Below are 19763 nucleotides of genomic sequence, written 5' to 3'. Positions count from 1 at the left end.
GTGCCCCCGAATATAGGATATTTAGTAAGTGGCAGAGTATGGATATTTGGTTAATTTGTATATAGTGATATGCTCAACTCTAGGTCATGAAAACTCAAGAGATTTACCAAGCTGTTTCCCTTGATCTAAGAAGTGCAACTCTTAATAGCTCACAGAGGAGCAGCTTATTTACCAAGACGCCAAGATAGCCAAACACACCGAGCTCGAAATTTTACAAGAAACTTTTGTTGATGGGAGGGCAAGTGTTCAGATTCCCACTGGATCTGTGGATTGAGTGGATGGTAACTGGAAGTTGTACTCAGCTTCTAGTGCTGAGCTGCCCAGAGCTCAATGGAATCACACAGTTTATGGTAAAGAACCGGATCACATTTCAAACACAGGTTGTCTTTTTTTTTTTTAATGAATGTATAAGAAATACAAAAGATTATTTGATCAACTTTATCCATTTTACACTTTGAGAAGAGAGCCACAGCTTTTGATGAGTGTGAATTATGCTTTAAGTCTTTGTGGCAGCTTTTAAAAAACAAATCTCAGGATGTGTCTGAATTATCCAACCAAAATTGTAGCTTGTTTTCAAGAGAAGCAGATTGAGATGGAAGTAGATAAGCTAGACAGCAAGATGTGGTCTCAAGTTTTGGAGATGTGTGGATCCCAGAGCTATCCTGAAATTTTTGCCCTGTAAAAATTGTTTTGAGTCTACATAGCTCTGTGAATGAAATTTTTCCTCATGAAATTGCTAAATTAAGGCTAAGAACCATCTTCAGTGGTGTAAATCTGAATTAAAAGGTTGGCATTTTGTGTATTAACTATCTGTGCTTTTGAAGGAATGAAGTTGATAAAATATATTTTTGTTACTTCTGAATTATATTTTAAAAAGCCGATTTTAAAGGGGCGCCGGGTGGCTCAGTCGTTAAGAGGCTGCCTTCGGCTCAGGTCATGATCCCAGGGTCCTGGGATCGAGCCCTGCCTGCATCGGGCTCCCTGCTCCGCGGGAAGCCTGCTTCTCCCTCCCTACTCCCCCTGCTTGTGTTCCCTCTCTCTCTGACAAATAAATAAATAAAATCTTAAAAAAAAATCAATTTTAATAGGGACAACGCTATAATCCACTGTTAGTAACAAACTTCATGCACAAATTTCCGCATTTACTCTGACTTTATTTTTAAGTGTCTTTTATTTATATTGAACATTTAATGTGTTTTCTGATTATATGAATCATATAGGCTTATTTTAGGTTAGAAAATATAGAAAAATGTAACAAAATAAATCTCAAGCCCAATGAACTTTACTAAGGTACATTATTTAACAATGTAAGACAAATACGTCTTGAACCCTTAATGTTTCAACCGCTAGGCTAAGTGATGGAGTCATGAAGGTGAAGAGCACATACAATCCCTGCCCTCCCTTACTGGAAGACTTCTTGGGAAAAGAAGCATCTTCGCTGAGACGAGAAGAATAAGTAGGAGTCAATCAAATACATGTCAGAGGGGGTGAAGGGGGAAGACGGCACCAGGCAGAGGAAACAGCAAGTACAAGGCAGGAAAGGTTAAAAGGTGGCTAGGTGTGGTGGAGAAACTGCAAGAAACTCTGGGCTGGAGAGCAGAAAGTGAGGGCAAGAAGGACTAAAGACACGGTTGAAGTATACAGAACTCAGATATTGAAGGGTCTAGAAAGCCTCAGTATGGTTTGGGGTTTTTGCCTCGAGGCCACAGAAGGCGCTGACGCGTTGAAACCGGGGTGGTGGTTTAATCTGATCTCCGTGGGCAATGTCTTGGAGGGAAGCAAGAGTGCATACAAGGGAACCAGATAGTGTAGACATCGGGCTGGGCGTCGTTAATAGACTAGCGAGGGGGCGGCGAAGGATGGGGGGTGAATTTGAGAGCTCCTATGTTTAAGGAGGTAAAATTCACAGGACTTGGCGGAGGATCGTAGGTAACGGATGAGGGAGGAATCAGGGAGGACTACCGGGTTTCCGACTTAAAGGAGGGGATGGATAACATGGCTGGGTTCACTGAGCCTCGGAAGAGGAGAGGTGGTGGCGGAACGAGAAGATGGCACAGGAATACCGATATTTAAGAAATCAGAGTAAGAGGGTGAAGGAGAGAGGTAGGACGCGAGTTTGGGTCGGGAGGGGCGGACAGCTCCGCGCACGCAGCCTTGCGCGCAGCTGCCACCGCCTCCCGCTCCTCCTCCCTGCGCTCGCTGACAGCTAACGCAGTAAGCCGCGCAAGGAAGGAGACCCCACTCGGCACTCAGCTCGAGCCCCGCGCAGGCCCAGTGGGTGCCGAGCGCGGAGCCTGCGCAGTTGAGGGAATTCGGGGCCTTGGGATCCCAGTCCGCGCCTCGCCTAGAACCCCGCGGCGCCAGCAACGCTACCTTCCCCGTAGCCCGCCGGTCCTCACTCCCGCCCCTTCCGTATTTTGGTCGCGCGCGGGTTCCGTCAGTCGCAGCGGCCATTGGCTGTTAGAGGGATCCGAGAGCGGCGATTGGCTCTCGCTGGCCGTCGCTCAAGCGCCCTTCCGGAGATGGTCCGAGGTGGGAAGAGTTGGAGAGAGCCGGCAGCCGAGGGACGGTAAGCTGGGCTCCGGGCTTGGTAGGGGCAGCGTCGGGGTGCGCTCTGAGCAGGCTGCCGGGGCCAGGCTCTTCTCTAGTCACCTCGGCGAGGCTTCCTCTGGCAGCTCGGCCACGTCGGTCTGCCTGGCGCCTGCAGTGCCCCCGGCCCCTGACCCCGACTCGAACCTCCCTGCTTTCTCGTTTGGGGCTTCGCTGCTGCTGAGACATGGTCACTGCCATGCCTTAGTGGGAGAAGGACTCCGGGAAGTCTGCGGGGCTGTGAGGGAGAGGTTTTACCTGCCGGGACGGTCTCCTCTTCGAATTCTACCCGTGTTTCAGGGGCCCGGGCCCCGCCGCTTAGGGCAAGTCTTCCCCGCTTCGCCTCTGCACTGGGATTTCTTTCTGTCCTGACTTCCCTCATTGGCGCTTTGTTTTGGCGGTTGTCGTCACAAGTCAGTGTCATCTATTCGGTCAAATTGTGAGTCCTTAGGAGGTTCAGGACATAGGTTCCTCCTTTTCTTGAATATCGTTCTGGTTAATTCGGTGCCTTGCGTTAAAATATATACTCTTAAGTATTTGCTGATTGCTTCTTACTATGATTCCAGATGAAAAGAAGTATTAGGAACTCCTCTGGTTGTCCTTTTGTTGACCTTTTTGTAGAATTGTGCTTAGAGCGTCTCACCTTCAGAAGCAAGGATCCAAATAGCTAACACTTGTTGAATTCTGGCGGGGTGTTATGCTAAACGTTTCAATATCCATTATTTAGCTTAGTCCATAAATCAATTCAGTGAGACAGGCTTAATGATTCCCCTGCTCCATGGGAAACTGAGGCGGAAGTAACTTGCAGGAGGGAACACAGCTAGTAAATGGGGGCGCTTTTTAACCAGGTTTGTTGAATCCATCACTAGTTGTGATATTAGTATCCCAATTTACATTCAAAAAAACAGGTTAAAAAAAGCTAGGTTATTTATCCGAAAAGTAAAGTAATAAGTTATAGGTTCACTTAAACATTAAAAGAACCTAGATGAGGATGTGCTGGCCCTGAAGTTAGAACTGAACAGGACACAGGCCAGGCTTCTAGGAGCTCACAGTTTATTGGAGGAAGCTGACAGAATAACTACTTATTGAAACATATTTGGGGTATTGTGTATACAGATAGGAGGTCTATAGGGAGGAAGGAATCAGACAAGGAGAGATAAGATGGCAGGTGTAGGAGGAAAACGGAGCCAGACTCCCTGGCTTTGAATTCTGTCTCCATCACTCCCTAGCTTTGTGGCCTTGGGTAAATTACTTAACCTATCAGAGCCCATTACCTCATTTGTGAAGTGGGATAATAATACCTCAATAGGTGGGTTGTTGTATTAATGAGTTTTTATACATAGAGGACACTTAGAACAGTGATTTGCCTACTGTAGATACTTAATGTTATATTGTTCTAGGCAGAGTAAAATAATTGAGACAGGAAACTTGAACCCAGGTTTTCTGACAGCTGGTCCAATGCCCTCTCTAGTATATAAGGTGCCTCACTGTATTCCTTGCCTGCAGAAAGAGGAGTGGTGACCAGATAGTCACTATCCCACAGCTCCCCAGGGTAGAGACAAGCAGGGTGCAGGGAGAGACAGTAAAGAATGCTGGGGGACAACGAAAGAGGGATTCAGGGAGCTTTACCTAAGTTTCAAGTCATTCTAGATATCTAGATACCTAGGTAGCCCACCTCCTGGGCCTTATCCAGTCCAACAACAGGTATATGGGGTTTTTTTTGTTTTTTAAAGATTTTATTTATTTATTTGAGAGAGAGAATGAGAGAGAGAGAGCATGAGAGGGGGGAGGGTCAGAGGGAGAAGCAGACTCCCCGCCGAGCAGGGAGCCCGATGCGGGACTCGATCCAGGGACTCCAGGATCATGACCTGAGCCGAAGGCAGTCGCTTAACCAACTGAGCCACCCAGGCGCCCAGCAGGTATATGTTTATAGAGTATTTGTGCTCAGCACTGTGCTGCACACAGTATAGGGACACAGATGGGTGTGGTATGGTTCCTGCTCAGAAGCAGCTAATATTGTCCAGTTGGGTGAATGAAAATAGAACACATCAAATGACCGTGGGCAGCATACAAATAGGGTTGAGATTTTCTGGTATTAGCTAGGCCAGCCATAGAACCGAGAGGCAAGAGTAATCTGAGGGGCAGGTAATTTAGGAAGGCTTCCTGGAATGTGATCCGATCCTGACATTGATCGTCTGAAGAGTACAGAGCTCTGTGCTAATGCTGGGAATGGGAAGGGCAGGGGCGATGGTCCCTGCCCTGAGAAGCTCCTAGTCTGAGGGAGACAGATGTTCCATTCCATTGTAACAGCACTAACAAAGCTGTACACAGTGCTCTGGGGACAGCAGGTGGATTTTCCAGCTGTACCTGGATGAATTGGGAAAGGACTCACCAAGGAAGGGACACTGGGCTTGAGGGTAGGTAGAAGTTTCTCAGGCAGAGAGTTTCAGGAGAATGTGATGTGTTTAGGGACAAAGACCACTGAATCAGAGAGGAAGAGGAATGAACGGACGGGAGAGGAAGCCAGAGCAGCAGCGTGGTGTCGACGAGGAAGAGCATGATCTTTGGCTTAGAGTAAGGATGCTCTTACATCAAATGAAATGAAGTTTGGGAGAGGGCTCGCCACAGGGCTGACACATGGTAGGCCCTCAATTGTGGTAGTTTCCTTACTCAGTTTCTGGAGAAGTACGTTGAGGCTGGTTGGAGAAGAGCCTTGCGTGTGGTTCTATTTGGACTTGATCCTGTAGGCAGGAGAGAGAGGAGGTTTCGGATGTTATGTCCGACTTAGGAAGGCTTTCCCTACTTTTCCTACCCCAACATCATAAAAATAGTCAACATTTTTTTCCTAATAGGGTTCACTGTGAGTCTAGAGCAGCCCAGCAGCCCCATGTACACCTCAGAGTGTCAAAGGTCACTGGCTTCTTCTCAGAGGGGAGGCAGAAGCTGTGGATTAAAAAAGGGTTTCTCTGATAAGCAGGTACATTAGGTTCTTGTACTTGTAGGCATGAAGGATTTCATATATTTTGTATTTTCTCTGTTTTTTTCCCGTCTTGGTATGTGGTATTTTTCAGAGCTCCCACCTCTTTCAGGTAGACCAGTGCCCTGCTCCCTCCCAGGGCCCACCACGGTAGGGGCACCAACCGGGGGGCATCATCCAGGACACTCAAGGGGCAGAGTCAAGGCCCCTGTTAGTGTTCTCTCTTGTCCCCAAACTTTTGCTTTCAGTGTTGTCCTTTTGCTTTCAGTGTTGCTTTCAGTGTTCATGTTCAGAACATGAGGGAAACTGTTCTTTGATTGTTCCACAAACTGCTCTTGGAACTGCCTGCGTCAGAACTGGGGTGCTGAGGTGAAAGGACAGATTTCTAGGCTTAACGCCGGGCGTCCTGAATCAGAACCTCTAGAGAAGGGGCTGGAGAACTTTGCATTTGTATGCATATTAAAGATGGAGAACCTACAGTTTCTTACTCAGCTTTCTTCAACAGATATTTATTATAGGCCTAAGCATGCCTAGCACTGTAAATACCCAAGGTACAATATCAACTGGATAGATACAGCTTCTTATGTTCAAATGGAATCTGTATTTGACCCTGGAACAAGATGGGGGTTGGGGGTGCCAACCCTCGTGCAGTCAAAAATCCATGTGTAACTTTTTTGTTTTGTTTTGTTTTGTTTTAAAGATTTTACTTATTTAACAGAGAGCAAGAGTGCACAAGCAGGGGGAGCGGCAGGCAGAGGGAGAAGCAGGCTCCCCGCTGAGCAGATAGCCCAACATGGGGCTCCATCCCAGGACCCTGGGATCATGACTTGAGCTGAACTGAGCCACCCAAGTGCCCCTGTTTTTGTTTTTTTGTTTGTTTGTTTGCTTTTTAAAAGATTTTATTTTTAAGTAATCTCTACACCCAACATGGGGGCTAGAATCTACAACCTTGAGATCAAGATTACATGCTCCAGGGGCGCCTGGGTGGCTCAGATGGTTAAGCATCTGCCTTCGGCTCAGGTCATGATCTCAGGATCCTGGGATCGAGTCCCACATGGGGCTCCTTGCTTAGCAAGGAGCCTGCTTCTCCCTCTGCCTGCCACTCCCCCTGCTTGTACTCTCCCTCTCTCTCTCTCTGGCAAATAAATAAATAAAATCTTAAAAAAAACAAAAAAGATTGCATGCTCCACCAACTGAACCTGCCAGGAGGCCCCAATGTGTAACTTTTGACTCCCTGAAAACTCAACTATTAATAGCCCTACTGTTGACCGGAAGCCTTACCATTAACATAAACAGTTGATCAACATGTTTTGTATGTTATATGTACTGTGTACTATATTCTTACAATAAAGTGAGCTAGAGAAAAGAAAATGATATTAGGGAAATCATAAGGAAGAGAAAATATGCTTATAGTACTGGACTGTATTTATTGATGCTGTAAGTTTATGTGAACTCTTTATAAGGTGAATCATCTGTCAGTACCTACACCAATATTGTTTTGTTTTTTTTTTAAGATTTTATTTATTTATTTGAGAGAAAGAGAATGAGAGACAGAGAGCATGAGAGGGAAGAGGGTCAGAGGGAGAAGCAGACCCCCCGCTGAGCAGGGAGCCTGATGTGGGACTTGATCCCTGGACTCCAGGATCATGACCTGAGCCACAGGCAGTCGCTTAACCAACTGAGCCACCCAGGCGCCCCATCCAATATTGTTTTATATGAAACAAAACACTGCAGATGTTACACGTACTGCACCCAGTGTGGGGCTTGAACTCATGACCCTGAGGTCAAGAGTTACATGTGCCACCGACTAAGCCAGCCAGGTGCCCCGATAAATTTTAACTTTTTATAATAGATTTGTGTATATTTTTTATGATAGTAAATAATAAATAATGGATAACAAATAGTAAATAATAAAATAGACTAGTGTTCTAAAATAGACTAGTATTTATGTATTCATGACATACCTGACTTTTTCTTAATTCTTTATATATGTCTAGACTGCACAGTTCGTCTGCAAATTTTTTCAAATTGTTGCAAACCCCCAAAAAGTTTTCCAGCGTATTCAAAAAGTATTGCAAAACTCTGCATATGAGTGGATCTGCCCACTTCAAATGTCTGTTGTTCAAGGTCACCTGGACATTTTAGTCTAGAGGGTGTTAGGGGAGTGGTGAGTAACCACTGGGTAGGTTAGACAAAGGCAGATTGTATGGTGGTTTAAAATTCTGGCGGGGACTTAGGATGGGATGCAGTAAGAGGTAAATTGCTTCTGGGTTCATCCACAAGCCGTGTGGGTTAGAAAGAATTTGGACTTTGGAGTCAGCCTGACCTAACCCTGCCACACCACTAGTGTCTGGCCTTGAGCAAACCAGTTGACCTCTCCGAACCTGAAGTTCTTATCTGTAAATGAAGTTAAAAATAGTACTTCCCTCATTGGGTGGTGTTGGTAATTCAGTGACATCGTATAATGTGCTTAATATGGTGCTTGACCTATAGTAGGTGTGAAATTAAAAACGAAGTGTTTTGTTATCCCCATTTCGAAGCTGAGGATGTTCAGGATTAGAAGGGTCAAGTTACTTGGCTACTACGGTCACACAGCTGGTAGGTGGTAGCACAGGAGTCTGGATTTGAAGTCTGTTCCTTGTCCAGGCCATCTCTTTGAACCTGTGCACACTGTTCTGCATCCTACCAGAATAATTAATTCCTTCTCGGCCTGTTGCTCTGAAGCTTCGTGAGAAATCGGCTGTTCAAGTTCTTAGCTCAGTGCCTGGCATGCTCTCAATAACGTTAGTTTGTGTTTTCCCTTCACAAGAAGACCAGACAGCTTCCAGGGGTTTGAGGAACTGAGCTGGAGTAGCTGTTTCTCATGGGTCACGGGAGAAAGACCTACTGGTTCTTGGCAGGCTGGGCAGCCGTTCACCTGCAGTGGCACTTGGTAGGATCCTTGCAGCTGTGGATTTCTTCCTCCTCTAGGGTGAAGGCCATGCCGCCCCCGGGGAAAGTTCCCCGAAAGGAGAACCTGGGGCTCCAGTGTGAGTGGGGGTCCTGCTCCTTTGTGTGCTCGGCCATGGAGGAGTTCTGCGAGCATGTCACTCGGCACCTGCAGCAGCACGTGCGCGGCTCCGGGGAGGACGAGGAGGAGGAGGAGGACCTGCTCGGTAAGGGAGCAGGACATGAAGGGGAAAGAGCTCAAGGAAGGTGCAAAATCTGACTTTCCTACTTAGGCTGTTTTTGCTTCTAAAAACATGGTAGACAGATGCCTTGTAGAAAACGGATTCAACAGGGTAAGCGGAACGAATCTGCCAGCCTGCAGTCAAAGGGCAATTACTGACAGTACTTTAGTGAGCATTCTTTTGATGTCTTTCTGCATATATACATACATTAGATAAGGATGGTTTTATTTTTTTAAAAAGGATCATATTGTACAAGCTGTCAACAGCCTGCTCTTCTGCTTCTCTGGTAGTGCTTCTTGATGTTTTCTTTACTGCAACTACCAGTTAGGAATACATTTTATATCCCAACCCCATACACAAAAGTTAAAAAATACTTGAAACAACCCTTGCCTTTATTAGATGCTCTCTGAAGTGTTCTATCTTGTTCTTCTTTATTAAAAAAAAAAAAAAAATGGGGAGGGACGCCTGGCTGGCTCAGTCGGTGGAGTGACTCTTGATCTCAGGGTCATGAGTTCAAGCCCCACGTTGGGCATGGAGCCTCCTTTAAAAAAAAATTGGTTTGTAGGATGCCTGAGTAGCTCAGTCGGTTAAGCATCTGCCTTCGGCTCAGGTCATGATCCCAGGGTCCTGGGATCGAGCCCCGCATCGGGCTCCCAGCTCAGTGGGGATCCTGCTTCTCCCTCTCCCTCTGCCTGCCACTCCCCCTGCTTGTGCTCTCTCTCTTTCTCTCTGTCAAATAAATAAAATCTTAAAAAAAAAAAGAAAGAAATTGGTTTGCAATCCCCTAAATTGATTTCTTCAGTTACTAATAGGTCACAATACAGTTTAAAGAATTCTGTTCTATAGAAAATACAGAGGCAGCCCTCTTTCCCCTACCTCAAATTCTGTTTTAAGTCTAGTGACTATGAACTATAAGTAATAGTTTCAGAAGTCAAATAATATATGTATGAAAGAAATTAGGGTGTGTGTGTGTGTGTGTTTTAAAGTAGGCTCTGTGCCCAGCATGGGGCTTGAACTCACTACTGTGAGATCAAGACTTGAGCCAAGATCAAGAGTTGGGTGCTCAACCAGCTGAGCCACTCAGGCGCCCCATTTTTTTTTTTTTTAAGATTTTATTTATTTGTTTTTGAGAGAGAGAGCTCGGACACTCACGCGCACTAGCAGGGGAGAGGGACAAAGGGAGAAGCAGATTCCCCGCTGAGCAGGGAGCCCAATGCAGGACTTGATCCCAGGACCCTGGGATCATGACCTGAGCTGAAGGCAGACGCTTAACCAACTGAGCCACCCAGATGCCCGTTTCTTATATGTTTTAAAGTACCTACTTTCTAAAACAAGTAAACCCCTATAAAGAATTGAAAATGTGCTTGGAGAGAGCTGCTCGAGAGCTAGGCAATGGACTGCAGCAGTCGATGGCTTTCCCAGAGTGGACAGGTCTCGGGCAGAATATGGGGAAAGAAAGGACTGGTCTGAAGGAAGGAATGGGAGGTGTCCTGGCCTGGGAGGCAGCGGCAGAAACCCGGAGCGACTAGCGCCTGCCAGCTACACCTGCCTTCTGGGAGATTTTGGCACTGGGCCTTGCACACACCCTTCTTCTACCTCGACCACACTTCTCCCTCTAGTTTACAGATATTCGCCCATCACCTCTCAACACAGGGACATTTCCAAGTCATCCCTGTCCCTGTCCACGCCAAATGACCTCTCTTTGACGATGTTATAGTACCCCAGACCCCTGCCCTCCTCATGGACCTTGTGACTGGCTGCAGTTTTATATTTATACATGTGGTTATTTGATTAATGTTTTTTCTCCATGACTGAAAGCTGCTGTGAGGGTAAGGACTGCAACTCTTTTTACTTGTTATATCCCCAGTGCCTGGCACGATTGGTGGTGGTTAAATTGCTGGTATTTGCCAAATGAACTGCTGCTAATTGGGTCAGAGTCCAGCCTCCTCTCCCACTGCTAAGTGCTATAGGTAGGAGAGCTGAGCTTTGCAAAATGTCAGACTCTTACCTCTAAACCCCTTTATGCAGAGGAAGAATTCTCCTGCTTGTGGCAGGAGTGTGGCTTTTGTTCTATGGACAGTTCGGCTGACCTCATCCGCCATGTCTACTTCCACTGCTACCACACCAAGCTGAAGCAGTGGGGGCTGCAGGCTCTGCAGAGCCAGGCTAACCTCAGTCCCTGCATCCTGGACTTCCAGAGCCGCAACATCATCCCTGACATCCCTGATCACTTCCTGTGTCTGTGGGAGCACTGTGAGGTCAGCGGGCAGTACTGGGAATAGGGGCGGAAGGAAGTTGGGGATCTTAGCTCATGATGCCTTGACCCTTTCAGGGATGCCCTTATGTATGACAGGTTCCTACTAGCATCTTATTTCTGTTTAGCTCCCTTGCTCCAACTTTCATGTCCCCGTCAACTTAATTTGGGAGACAGCCAAGGAGCCCCCCTTGGACACGTAGGGGTCAAAGGCCCTCTACCCATCCTCAGTCCTTACCGCAAGTTGCTCCTGGCACAGAGTTCCTTCGACAATCCCGAGTGGTTCTATCGGCACGTGGAAGCGCACAGCTTGTGCTGTGAATACCAGGCAGTCGGCAAGGACAACCATGTGGTGCTGTGTGGCTGGAAAGGTAGGGCTGCTCCTTAACTTCTGGCCTTTAAAAACGCCTGGGGTTGCTGAGGGCCTAAGGCAGCTAGGTATGGACCCAGTCCCATGGGGTAAGGGTGGCGGCCAGCTGGAGACTTGGCACCAGAGCCTGCTCTGGGGGTCCGTGGCTGGAGCGTGACTGGGCCTTCCTTCCCAGGCTGTACCTGCACCTTCAAGGACTGCCGGAAGCTTCGAGAGCACCTCCGCAGCCACACCCAGGAGAAGGTGGTGGCCTGCCCCACCTGTGGGGGCATGTTTGCCAACAACACCAAGTTCTTAGATCACATCCGTCGCCAGACCTCGTTGGATCGTAAGCAATCAGAGAGGAAGGGGAGTGGGTGCAGGCTATCCTGCGTGGGGTGGGGGTTAGGGGCATGTTCCCAGGAGAGGGGGCTAGTGAAGGCCTCTGCAACTTGGCTACATCTGTCCTTAGGGCTCAGTCATCTGCCACAGCCTTGGCTGCCTGAGAATCATTAGATATTGTTATTCGGTGCTTACTGTGTGCCCTATCTCTTTGTCCAGTGAATCCTCACAGCCCCGTGAGGTGTACTTCTTATCCCCCTTTTTGCAGAGGACGAAACTGAGTCTCAGGTTAAATCACTAGTTAGGTGCACAGCTAGTTTGGGGTCCAGCAGGGATTCTAATTCAGGTTCTCGACTCCCAAGTCCCAGGCTCGTTCAGTGGTACTGTGTCCATCCCTAGTTCTTAAGCTCCCCCTTTCTTGGTGGTTCCCCTCTCCCGGGCTTGCTCTCTTCTCTGCGCCTCCCCCAGCCCACCCTGTCTTCTGCCTGCCCCACCCCAGAGCAGCGCTTCCAGTGCTCTCACTGTTCCAAGAGATTTGCCACGGAGCGGCTCCTGCGGGACCATATGCGTAACCATGGTGAGTAGCCGGAGCCCCCAAGCTCCTGGCCCTCCCTCCGGGTTTCCGCCCGGCTTCAGATCACAGCCCCCTCTCTGCTTCTCTCAGTGAACCACTATAAGTGTCCTCTGTGTGATATGACCTGCCCGCTGCCGTCTTCCCTCCGCAACCACATGCGCTTTCGCCACAGCGAGGACCGGCCCTTCAAATGTGACTGTTGTGACTACAGGTAGGGGGAACCAGGGGATGGAAGGCCGAGAACTCACGGTCCCGTGTCCCCCATGCCCTCCAGCCCCTCCTGACCTCTCCCTGCAGCTGCAAGAATCTGATCGACCTGCGGAAGCACCTGGATACCCACAGCAAGGAGCCAGCCTACAGGTGTGATTTTGAGAACTGCAGCTTCAGTGCGCGATCCCTCTGCTCTATCAAGTCCCATTACCGAAAAGTGCATGAAGTGAGTGGGGCTGTCGGTGGGAGAGGGCTGGCAGAGGTGTGGGGAGCCCAGGATGAAGAGCTGGCCTCACTCCCCCTCCCCTCCCCATCAGGGAGACTCAGAGCCGAGGTACAAGTGTCACGTGTGCGACAAATGCTTCACGAGGGGCAACAACCTCACTGTGCATCTTCGTGAGAAGCACCAGTTCAAGTGGCCCTCAGGGCACCCCCGTTTTCGGTATGTCTCTCAACCCTGCCCTCTAGATTCACAGACCTTCCCCCCCTCCCGCCCCCATATCTTTTCAACAAGTTAAAAACCTCGAATTTGGGGCACCTGGGTGGCTCAGTCGTTAAGCGCCTGCCTTCAGCTCAGGTCATGATCCCAGGGTCCTGGGATCGAGCCCCGCATCAGGCTCCCTGCTCAGCAGGGAGTCTGCTTCTCCCTCTGCCCCTCTGCCCCTCCTCTCTCTTTGCCCCTCTTCCCACTTGTGTGTGCGTGCACTCTCTCTCTCTCTCAAATAAAAAATAAAATCTTAAAAAATTTTTTTTTGAATTTGATGATAATCCACCATCTCCGTTCAGGCTCAAGGGACAAAGTGGTGGAGCGAGATGATTTTTTTTATTTTCGAATGTGGTGCCAAAGCCCTGCAGCCAGAACCAGAACTGGAGCCTAAGGGTCCTGACCATCTCATAAATCCTGTGACACCCCCACCTTCCAACACAGATCATTTCTTTTTCCCACCCCCTCTCCCTCCCTCCCTCTCAAGTTTCTACATACAATTGTCCATCTTGAGTAATGCTCCTTCCCTCTTGTCTTCTACATATTCTCATAAAGACCTTTTTGGTCTCCAGCTTCTATCATTTAAAATCCCAGGGCCCGTCCCATCCCTCGGGTCTGTCCCTTACCTTGCCGCTCTCCGGTACGCCCTGCCTCCCCCTGCGTGTGGTTTCTGCCCTGTGCGCCCCCGCCTCACCAGGTACAAGGAGCACGAAGATGGCTACATGCGGCTGCAGCTGGTTCGCTACGAGAGCGTGGAGCTGACGCAGCAGCTGCTACGGCAGCCGCAGGACGGATCGGGCCTGGGAGCAGCACTGAGTGAGAGCAGCCTGCAGGGCATCCTTCTCGAAGCAGTGCCAGGGGAGCCAGGGCCCCAGGAGGAGGCTGAAGAGGAAGAGGAGGGCGGGAGCAGTGAGGGCACAGGCCTCTCAGCCTCTCAGGACACTCCCAGCCCCGTCATCCACGTGGTGAATCAGACCAACGCCCAAGGCGAGCAAGAGATTGTCTACTATGTGTTGTCCGAAGCCCCGGGAGGGCCCCCCCCAGCCCCTGAGCCCCCCTCAGGGGACATCATGGAAAAGCTTCAGGGAATAGCCGAGGAGTCCGAAGTCCGGATGGTGTGAAGGCTGCGGAGCCTGACCATTTCCACCCCAGGCCCCGGGGTTTGAGCCAGGCTGGTGGCTGTGCCCCTCATGGGCAGCCCCTGCCAATGGAGGCCTTTACGAGTGGTGCCAAGAGCAATGCGGTGCACTCTGGACCCGGCTTGCATCATGCAGCAGGCTCTAAAGCTTCCCTTTTCTGCCAGACCACGTTTGGTGGGGATCCTGAGGAGTTTGGATTCCTTGAGGGGGATGCCCTGGTTGTGGATGTTCTTGTAGAGGGGCTACTATCAGGCTTACCCATAACCCCCTAGTCATGCTGAAACGGTGACCAAAATCCTCTGTCAGCTCGCACCCATTCCCATCTTTAGGGGTCCTTAGGTCCAGGGATGCTGTGTAACTTGTCCCTGCGAGGGCGTTGTCCTCACAACCAGCCAAGGCAGCGTGAACCAGGCAGTTCTTTCCCTCCGAAGGGCTCCTACAACCCCAAGGACTTTCCTGGTTATCCTCAGGGATGGGAGTGGAGGCACTGAGTGTGGAACAGTTGTTTTGGTAATAAACACTTGGGCTGTTACTCATTTCTTCTTCCTTATGTCTGGTGGCTGTTAACTAGATAGGAGATGCAGCTGCCCAGAAGAGGAGCTGAATAGTTAGGCTTCTCCTTCTAGTGACTGAGGTTCGTTTTTGTTTTTAACTTTCCTCTTATTCCCCTCCCCCCACCCCCTTGGTGAAACTTCTTCATTTCTTCTCAGAGCATCTACCGTCTCCATGGAGGTCCTGTGGATGGGCAGAAGTAGTGCTCTAGAATGCACGCATTGGCCTCATCAGGAAGGGAGAGCACCTGGCCACCATAGCCATCCTCTCTGAGTCCTGGTTAGATATCCAGTGCCTCTGGCGTAGGGATTCTTTACCTGTGGGACCGGGAAGGAAGCCTTGGTGGCGGGGGGGAGTGGGGGGGGGGTGGAGGTGGAGGCCCTGGGGAATGGCAGGGACTCTAGGTTTAGGAACCAAGTTAGAAAATTGTGTGTCTGAATATACATTTTCCTGGGGAAAGGGTCTATTTTTCACTAGATTCTCAACGAGGTTGAAACCCTCCGAAATAAGAACCATTTTTTGGCTGTCTAGCCACTTCTCAGCACCCTGTGTCCATTCTCAGGGTTGCTTCTACTCCAGAGAGGTCAGTGAAATACTCTCAGGGGTCCTAGCTGGACAGAAAGCTGCCCACGAAGGACCAAATTTAATTCTCTTCACAAAAACTGTGTGCCTATTGCAGGAAGAATTTAGGAAAGAAAAATCTCTTTGTTAATTCCATCAGCCATTTACTGAGTTCCTCCTATGTAGTCCAGGCACTGTGGCAGGTGCTAAAGATACAAAGATGATGGGGTTCCTGGGTGGCTCAGATGGTTATGCATCTGCCTTCAGCTCAGATCATGATCCCAGGGTCCTGGGATTGAGCCCCATATTGGGCTCCCTGCTTGGCAGGAAGCCTGCTTCTCCCTCTCCCTCTGCCTACACCTCCCCCTACTTGTGCTCTCTCTGTCAAATAAATAAATAAAATCTTTAAAAAAAAAAATAAAGAGGGGCACCTGGGTGGCTCAGTCGTTAAGTGTCTGCCTTCGGCTCAGGTCACGATCCCAGGGTCCTGGGATCGAGCCCCGCATCAGGCTCCCTGCTCAGCGGGAAGCCTGCTTCTCCCTCTCCCACTCCCCCTGCTTGTGTTCCCTCTCTCGCTGTGTCCCTCTCTGTCAAATAAATAAAAATAAAATCTTAAAAATAAAATAAAATAAAAATGCAAAGATGAATAAAACCCAGGACCTGCCCTGAAGAGACTTGTGGTACAGAGGCAAGGAAAGATCTAAAGAAGTGGAGCGATTGAAGTCAAGCGGAGTTCGTTAAATAGGAGGCAGTATTAAGTTGGGTGAGGGATCAGGAAACGTGTCATTGAGGAAGTGATTAGAGCTACCATGTACAAAGGTGTGAACAAGTTACTCCACGGAGAGGAAACTAGGTGTGTAAAGCTGAAGGAGTATTTTGTGGTCTGCAGCACAGAGGGCAAGAGGCTGTGGGGAGAGACGAGACCAGGAAGGCAGGCCAGGCTGCCCAGAAGGACCGTGTCAGGTTTTTGGATGGTGATTCTGCTAGCGATGGGGGATATACATTTGGAAGAGTGAGAGACGGCAAGCAGAGAAGTTAGGGGGCTGCTGCAAGAATTCAGGCAGGAAATAATGAGGGCTTTAAGGCTAGGTGTCCGTGTGGATGTTCCCATTGCCTCTACGAGGAGCACCTTCAAGGAATGGCAGTGTGGAGGAGAGCGGAAATGTGGATGAAAAATCGGCACCAGCAAAGCTACTGGGTTTCCAGGCTCACTTCTCCAGGATCCTGTACTGATTTTCCTGCCCACACCCTGTCCTCCACTAAACAAGTGTAGTCCGCTTCCCCCAGCATGCCTTCTACTAGCTGAAGACAACTGAGGCTTCTTTGAGCTAAGGACCCTCAGTTTCTTCTGTACCTCCTTGTGTCATGTAATTTGGGGTCCCCTCCCCCCGACCTCTGGGCCTGTGTTTTGGTGGTTACACCCTGCTCTCAATTTATTGTGAAGCCACTGCCCTCTAGAACCCCTGTCTTTACATATTTTGTTATTATCCAAACCACATCCCTTCACTTCAGACATATGAAGCTGTTACCTTGGACTTAACAGCATGCCCTCATATTTGTCCTTACTAAATTTTTCTTGTTAGACTTGATTGACACCCATCCCCAAGAGGTGGGTTAAAAAGTTGAATAGAACAGGGCCAAAGACGGACCCCAAAAACAAGTCACTAGAGAACTTTCTCCTAACCAAGACTAGATGAAGACTAAGTATTTTTTTTTAAAGATTTTATTTATTTGACAGAGCACACAAGCAGGGGGAGCAGCAGAAGGGAGAGGGAGAAGCAGGCTCCCCACTGAGCAGGGAGCCCAATTCGGGGCTCAATCCCAGGACCCTGGGATCATGACCTGAGCGGAAGGCAGATGTTTAGCCATGCATACCCCCCCCCCAGATGAAGACTTTAAAGACTCCAAACCTTGGGGTGCCTGGCTGGCTCAGCCCATAGAGCTAGTGACTCTTGATCTCAGGGTTATAAGTTCAAGCCCCACGTTGGGTGTAGAGATTACTTAATAAAATCTTTAAAGCCTCCAAACCTTGAAAACACAATGGTGCCCCGTTTTCCATATACAATTCAAAATGAAAATATTGAACCATGAGGCATATATAGGACATCCAATCGATTATAGTTTCTTTCAAAAATATGCAGTTGACCCTTGAGCAATGCGGGGGTTGGGGTGCTGACCCCCTACGCAATTGGAAATTCATGTGTAACTTTGGACTCCCCTAAAACTTAACTGACCGGAAGCCTCACCTAGAGCAGAATCGGTTGATTAACACATGTTTTGTATGTCATATGTATTATATATTGTATATTCCTACAATAAAGTAAGCTAGTAAAAAGAAAATGTTTTGGGATGCCTGAGTGGCTCAGATGGTTAAGCGTCTGCCTTCAGCTCAGGTCATGATTTCCAGGTCCTGGGTTCGAGCCCCACATCGGGGTCCCTGTTCAGCGGGGAGTCTGCTTCTCCCTCTCCCTCTGCCCCTCCCCCTGCTTGTGCACTCTTTGTCTCTTTCTCTTTAAATAATATCTTTAAAAAATGTTTTAAGAAAATCATAAGGGAAAATATATTTACAGTACTGTTCTGTATTTATTGAAAAAAAAAATCCACTTATAGTTGGACCCACACAGTTCAAACTTGTGTTGTTCAAGGGTCAGCTGTATATATATTAATGATCAAATTCTGGTCTCAATTTTTCTCCCCCCCCCCCTTTTTTGGTGCCCTTGTTTTGCACGTGTTCTAAGCAGTGGCTCAGTCTGCCCCTTGTGTAACCCAGCATTGCCTATGCTGTCCTTTCCTCCACTGAGCAGTGCCTTGAGGATCAAGCTGATGCCCTCTCCCCTACCAGTCTTAGCCATGCCCACGCTATGCTCTGGATCATGGGGACAGCAGAAGAGATTCTGGCCTGCTACCGTGTGATTCCAGTCCTCCAGGAGGAGGGGATTCTGGGCTCAGCAGGCATGGGTTAGAAATCACTGGACCCAGCGGCAGGGGTTATTGGGTCAAAGCAGCCAGAAGCCTGTGGAAGGGTATCAGGGACGGGGGTGGGTGACAATACTAATTTGATCGCCTTAGGGTTTCATTCAGAGTCAGCCCATGAGTCAGACATCATGGTGCCTGAAGATTAAGATGACAATCTCTCTTCCTCTTCCTCAAGGAGTGGGGCTGGGGGTGGGGGGTAGGTCAGGAGAGAAGGCAGGTGGCCCAGGAGGGTGGAAGCTAATGTTGCTTTTCTCTTAACTGGGGCAAGTCCGCAGTCTGAGAAGAGCACAGAAGAGCTGAGTGAGTATAGAAGAGAAATGATTCCCCAAGATGAGGAGAGGGAGGAATGGTCATGGGGAATCCAGTCACTTCTGTAAGATTATGACCTATCAAATATATGTATAATGAATGGTAGATGAAAGAATGAGTTTTGCTCAAGACCAGGAATCCCACGGTGCACTTTGGGAATAAGGAGCATACCCATTTCATGTTCAACAGCAGGAGCTGAGGCTGAGAGGGAAGGTTGGTGGGGAAAACTTTTCATTCCATGCTAAATAGCTTGAAAGTCTTGAGTGGGCAAAGAATATAGAGGACAAGTAGGTAGATGACACTGGGGAAAGGAATGGAGACACCCCTTCCTTTTGAGTAGAGGGAAGGTGGGATGGATGGGAGGGGTGAGAGGGCCTTCACGGCTGGTTTTCTCTATTTCCTTGAGAAAGTAGGAATTAAGGTTTTGAGATTTATAAGAATTGTCAAATTTTAGAATTGCCATTAATAGATATAGGAGTGGGATAGATCACCTGATGACGCAGCTGAGGTTAAAGACCAAGATCAGGCAGCGGCAGCTTCACTACAACCAGACAATTTTTTGTAGCAGACGCCAGCACCCCCGGAGCAAACACAAGACAGACCTCGGAGTTGACTCCCAGCCAGGACGTGGATTGCATCGGGCAAGGAGCAGGGTAATTAAAGCAGCTAGAGAAGACTGGACAGGGAGGCCCTGGGAGACTAGAAGGTAGTGGTTAGAATCAAAGCACTGGAGGTTTCAGGGTGTCTGGCTGGCTCAGTCGGCGCTGGGGTCATGAGTTCAAGCCCCACGGTGGACACAGAGCTTACTTAAAAAAAAAAAAAAACCAACCCAAAAACAAAGCATTGGAGGTTCCAATAAGGCTTTTGAAAATTAGAAAGCTGAAGGGTTGGGTTGGGACGCCTGGGTGGCTCAGTTGGTTGGGCTACTGCCTTTGGCTCAGGTCATGATCCTGGAGTCCTGGGATCGAGTCCGGCATCCGGCTCCCTGCTCGGCGGCAAGTCTGCGTCTCCCTCTGACCCTCCCCCCATCATGTCTCTCTCTCTCTCAAATAAATAAAACCTTAAAAAAAAAAGAGAGAAAGTAGAAGGGAAAGCTTGTGGTCAAAAAGAGGACTTTTTTTTTAAAGTGGGGGGATGGGCAGAGGGAGAAGAAGAGGGAGAATCCCAAGCAGGCTCCTCGCTCAGCCTGGAACCCAACATGGGGCTCAATCCCACGACCCTGAGATCATGACCTGAGCTGAAATCAAGAGTGTCACCTGACTGAGCCACCCAGGAGT

At 48.8% G+C, this 19763-nt stretch overlaps 1 protein-coding gene across 4 annotated transcripts; it reads left to right on the top strand.

Moving 5' to 3' along the window:
• The first annotated feature begins 2441 nt into the window (after positions 1–2441).
• Positions 2442–14620, top strand: HINFP (histone H4 transcription factor). 4 transcript variants are annotated; one of them, XM_064577350.1, is made up of 10 exons: positions 2442–2569; positions 8537–8721; positions 10765–10994; positions 11250–11361; positions 11536–11688; positions 12181–12258; positions 12346–12466; positions 12553–12691; positions 12783–12907; positions 13522–14620. In XM_064577350.1, exons 1-10 carry the CDS (start codon positions 2523–2525, stop codon positions 13709–13711), a joined length of 1380 nt encoding a protein of 459 aa, XP_064433420.1. In that variant the 5' UTR covers positions 2442–2522; the 3' UTR covers positions 13712–14620. The 4 variants fall into 4 exon arrangements, with proteins under 4 accessions (XP_064433420.1, XP_045750815.1, XP_064433421.1 ...); XM_045894859.2 differs by having other exon boundaries at positions 2443–2569; positions 13647–14620; XM_064577349.1 differs by lacking the exon at positions 2442–2569 and adding an exon at positions 2621–3028 and having other exon boundaries at positions 13647–14620.
• The last annotated feature ends 5143 nt before the right edge of the window (positions 14621–19763 follow it).

Source organism: Mirounga angustirostris, unplaced genomic scaffold, assembly GCF_029215605.1.
Source record: "Mirounga angustirostris isolate CCGP_5_RB_7025 unplaced genomic scaffold, mMirAng1.0.hap1 SCAF_13, whole genome shotgun sequence".
Lineage (NCBI taxonomy): Eukaryota > Metazoa > Chordata > Mammalia > Carnivora > Phocidae > Mirounga > Mirounga angustirostris.
Note: the sequence above shows the minus strand (reverse complement) of the source record. Positions and strands in the feature narration are given on the sequence as shown.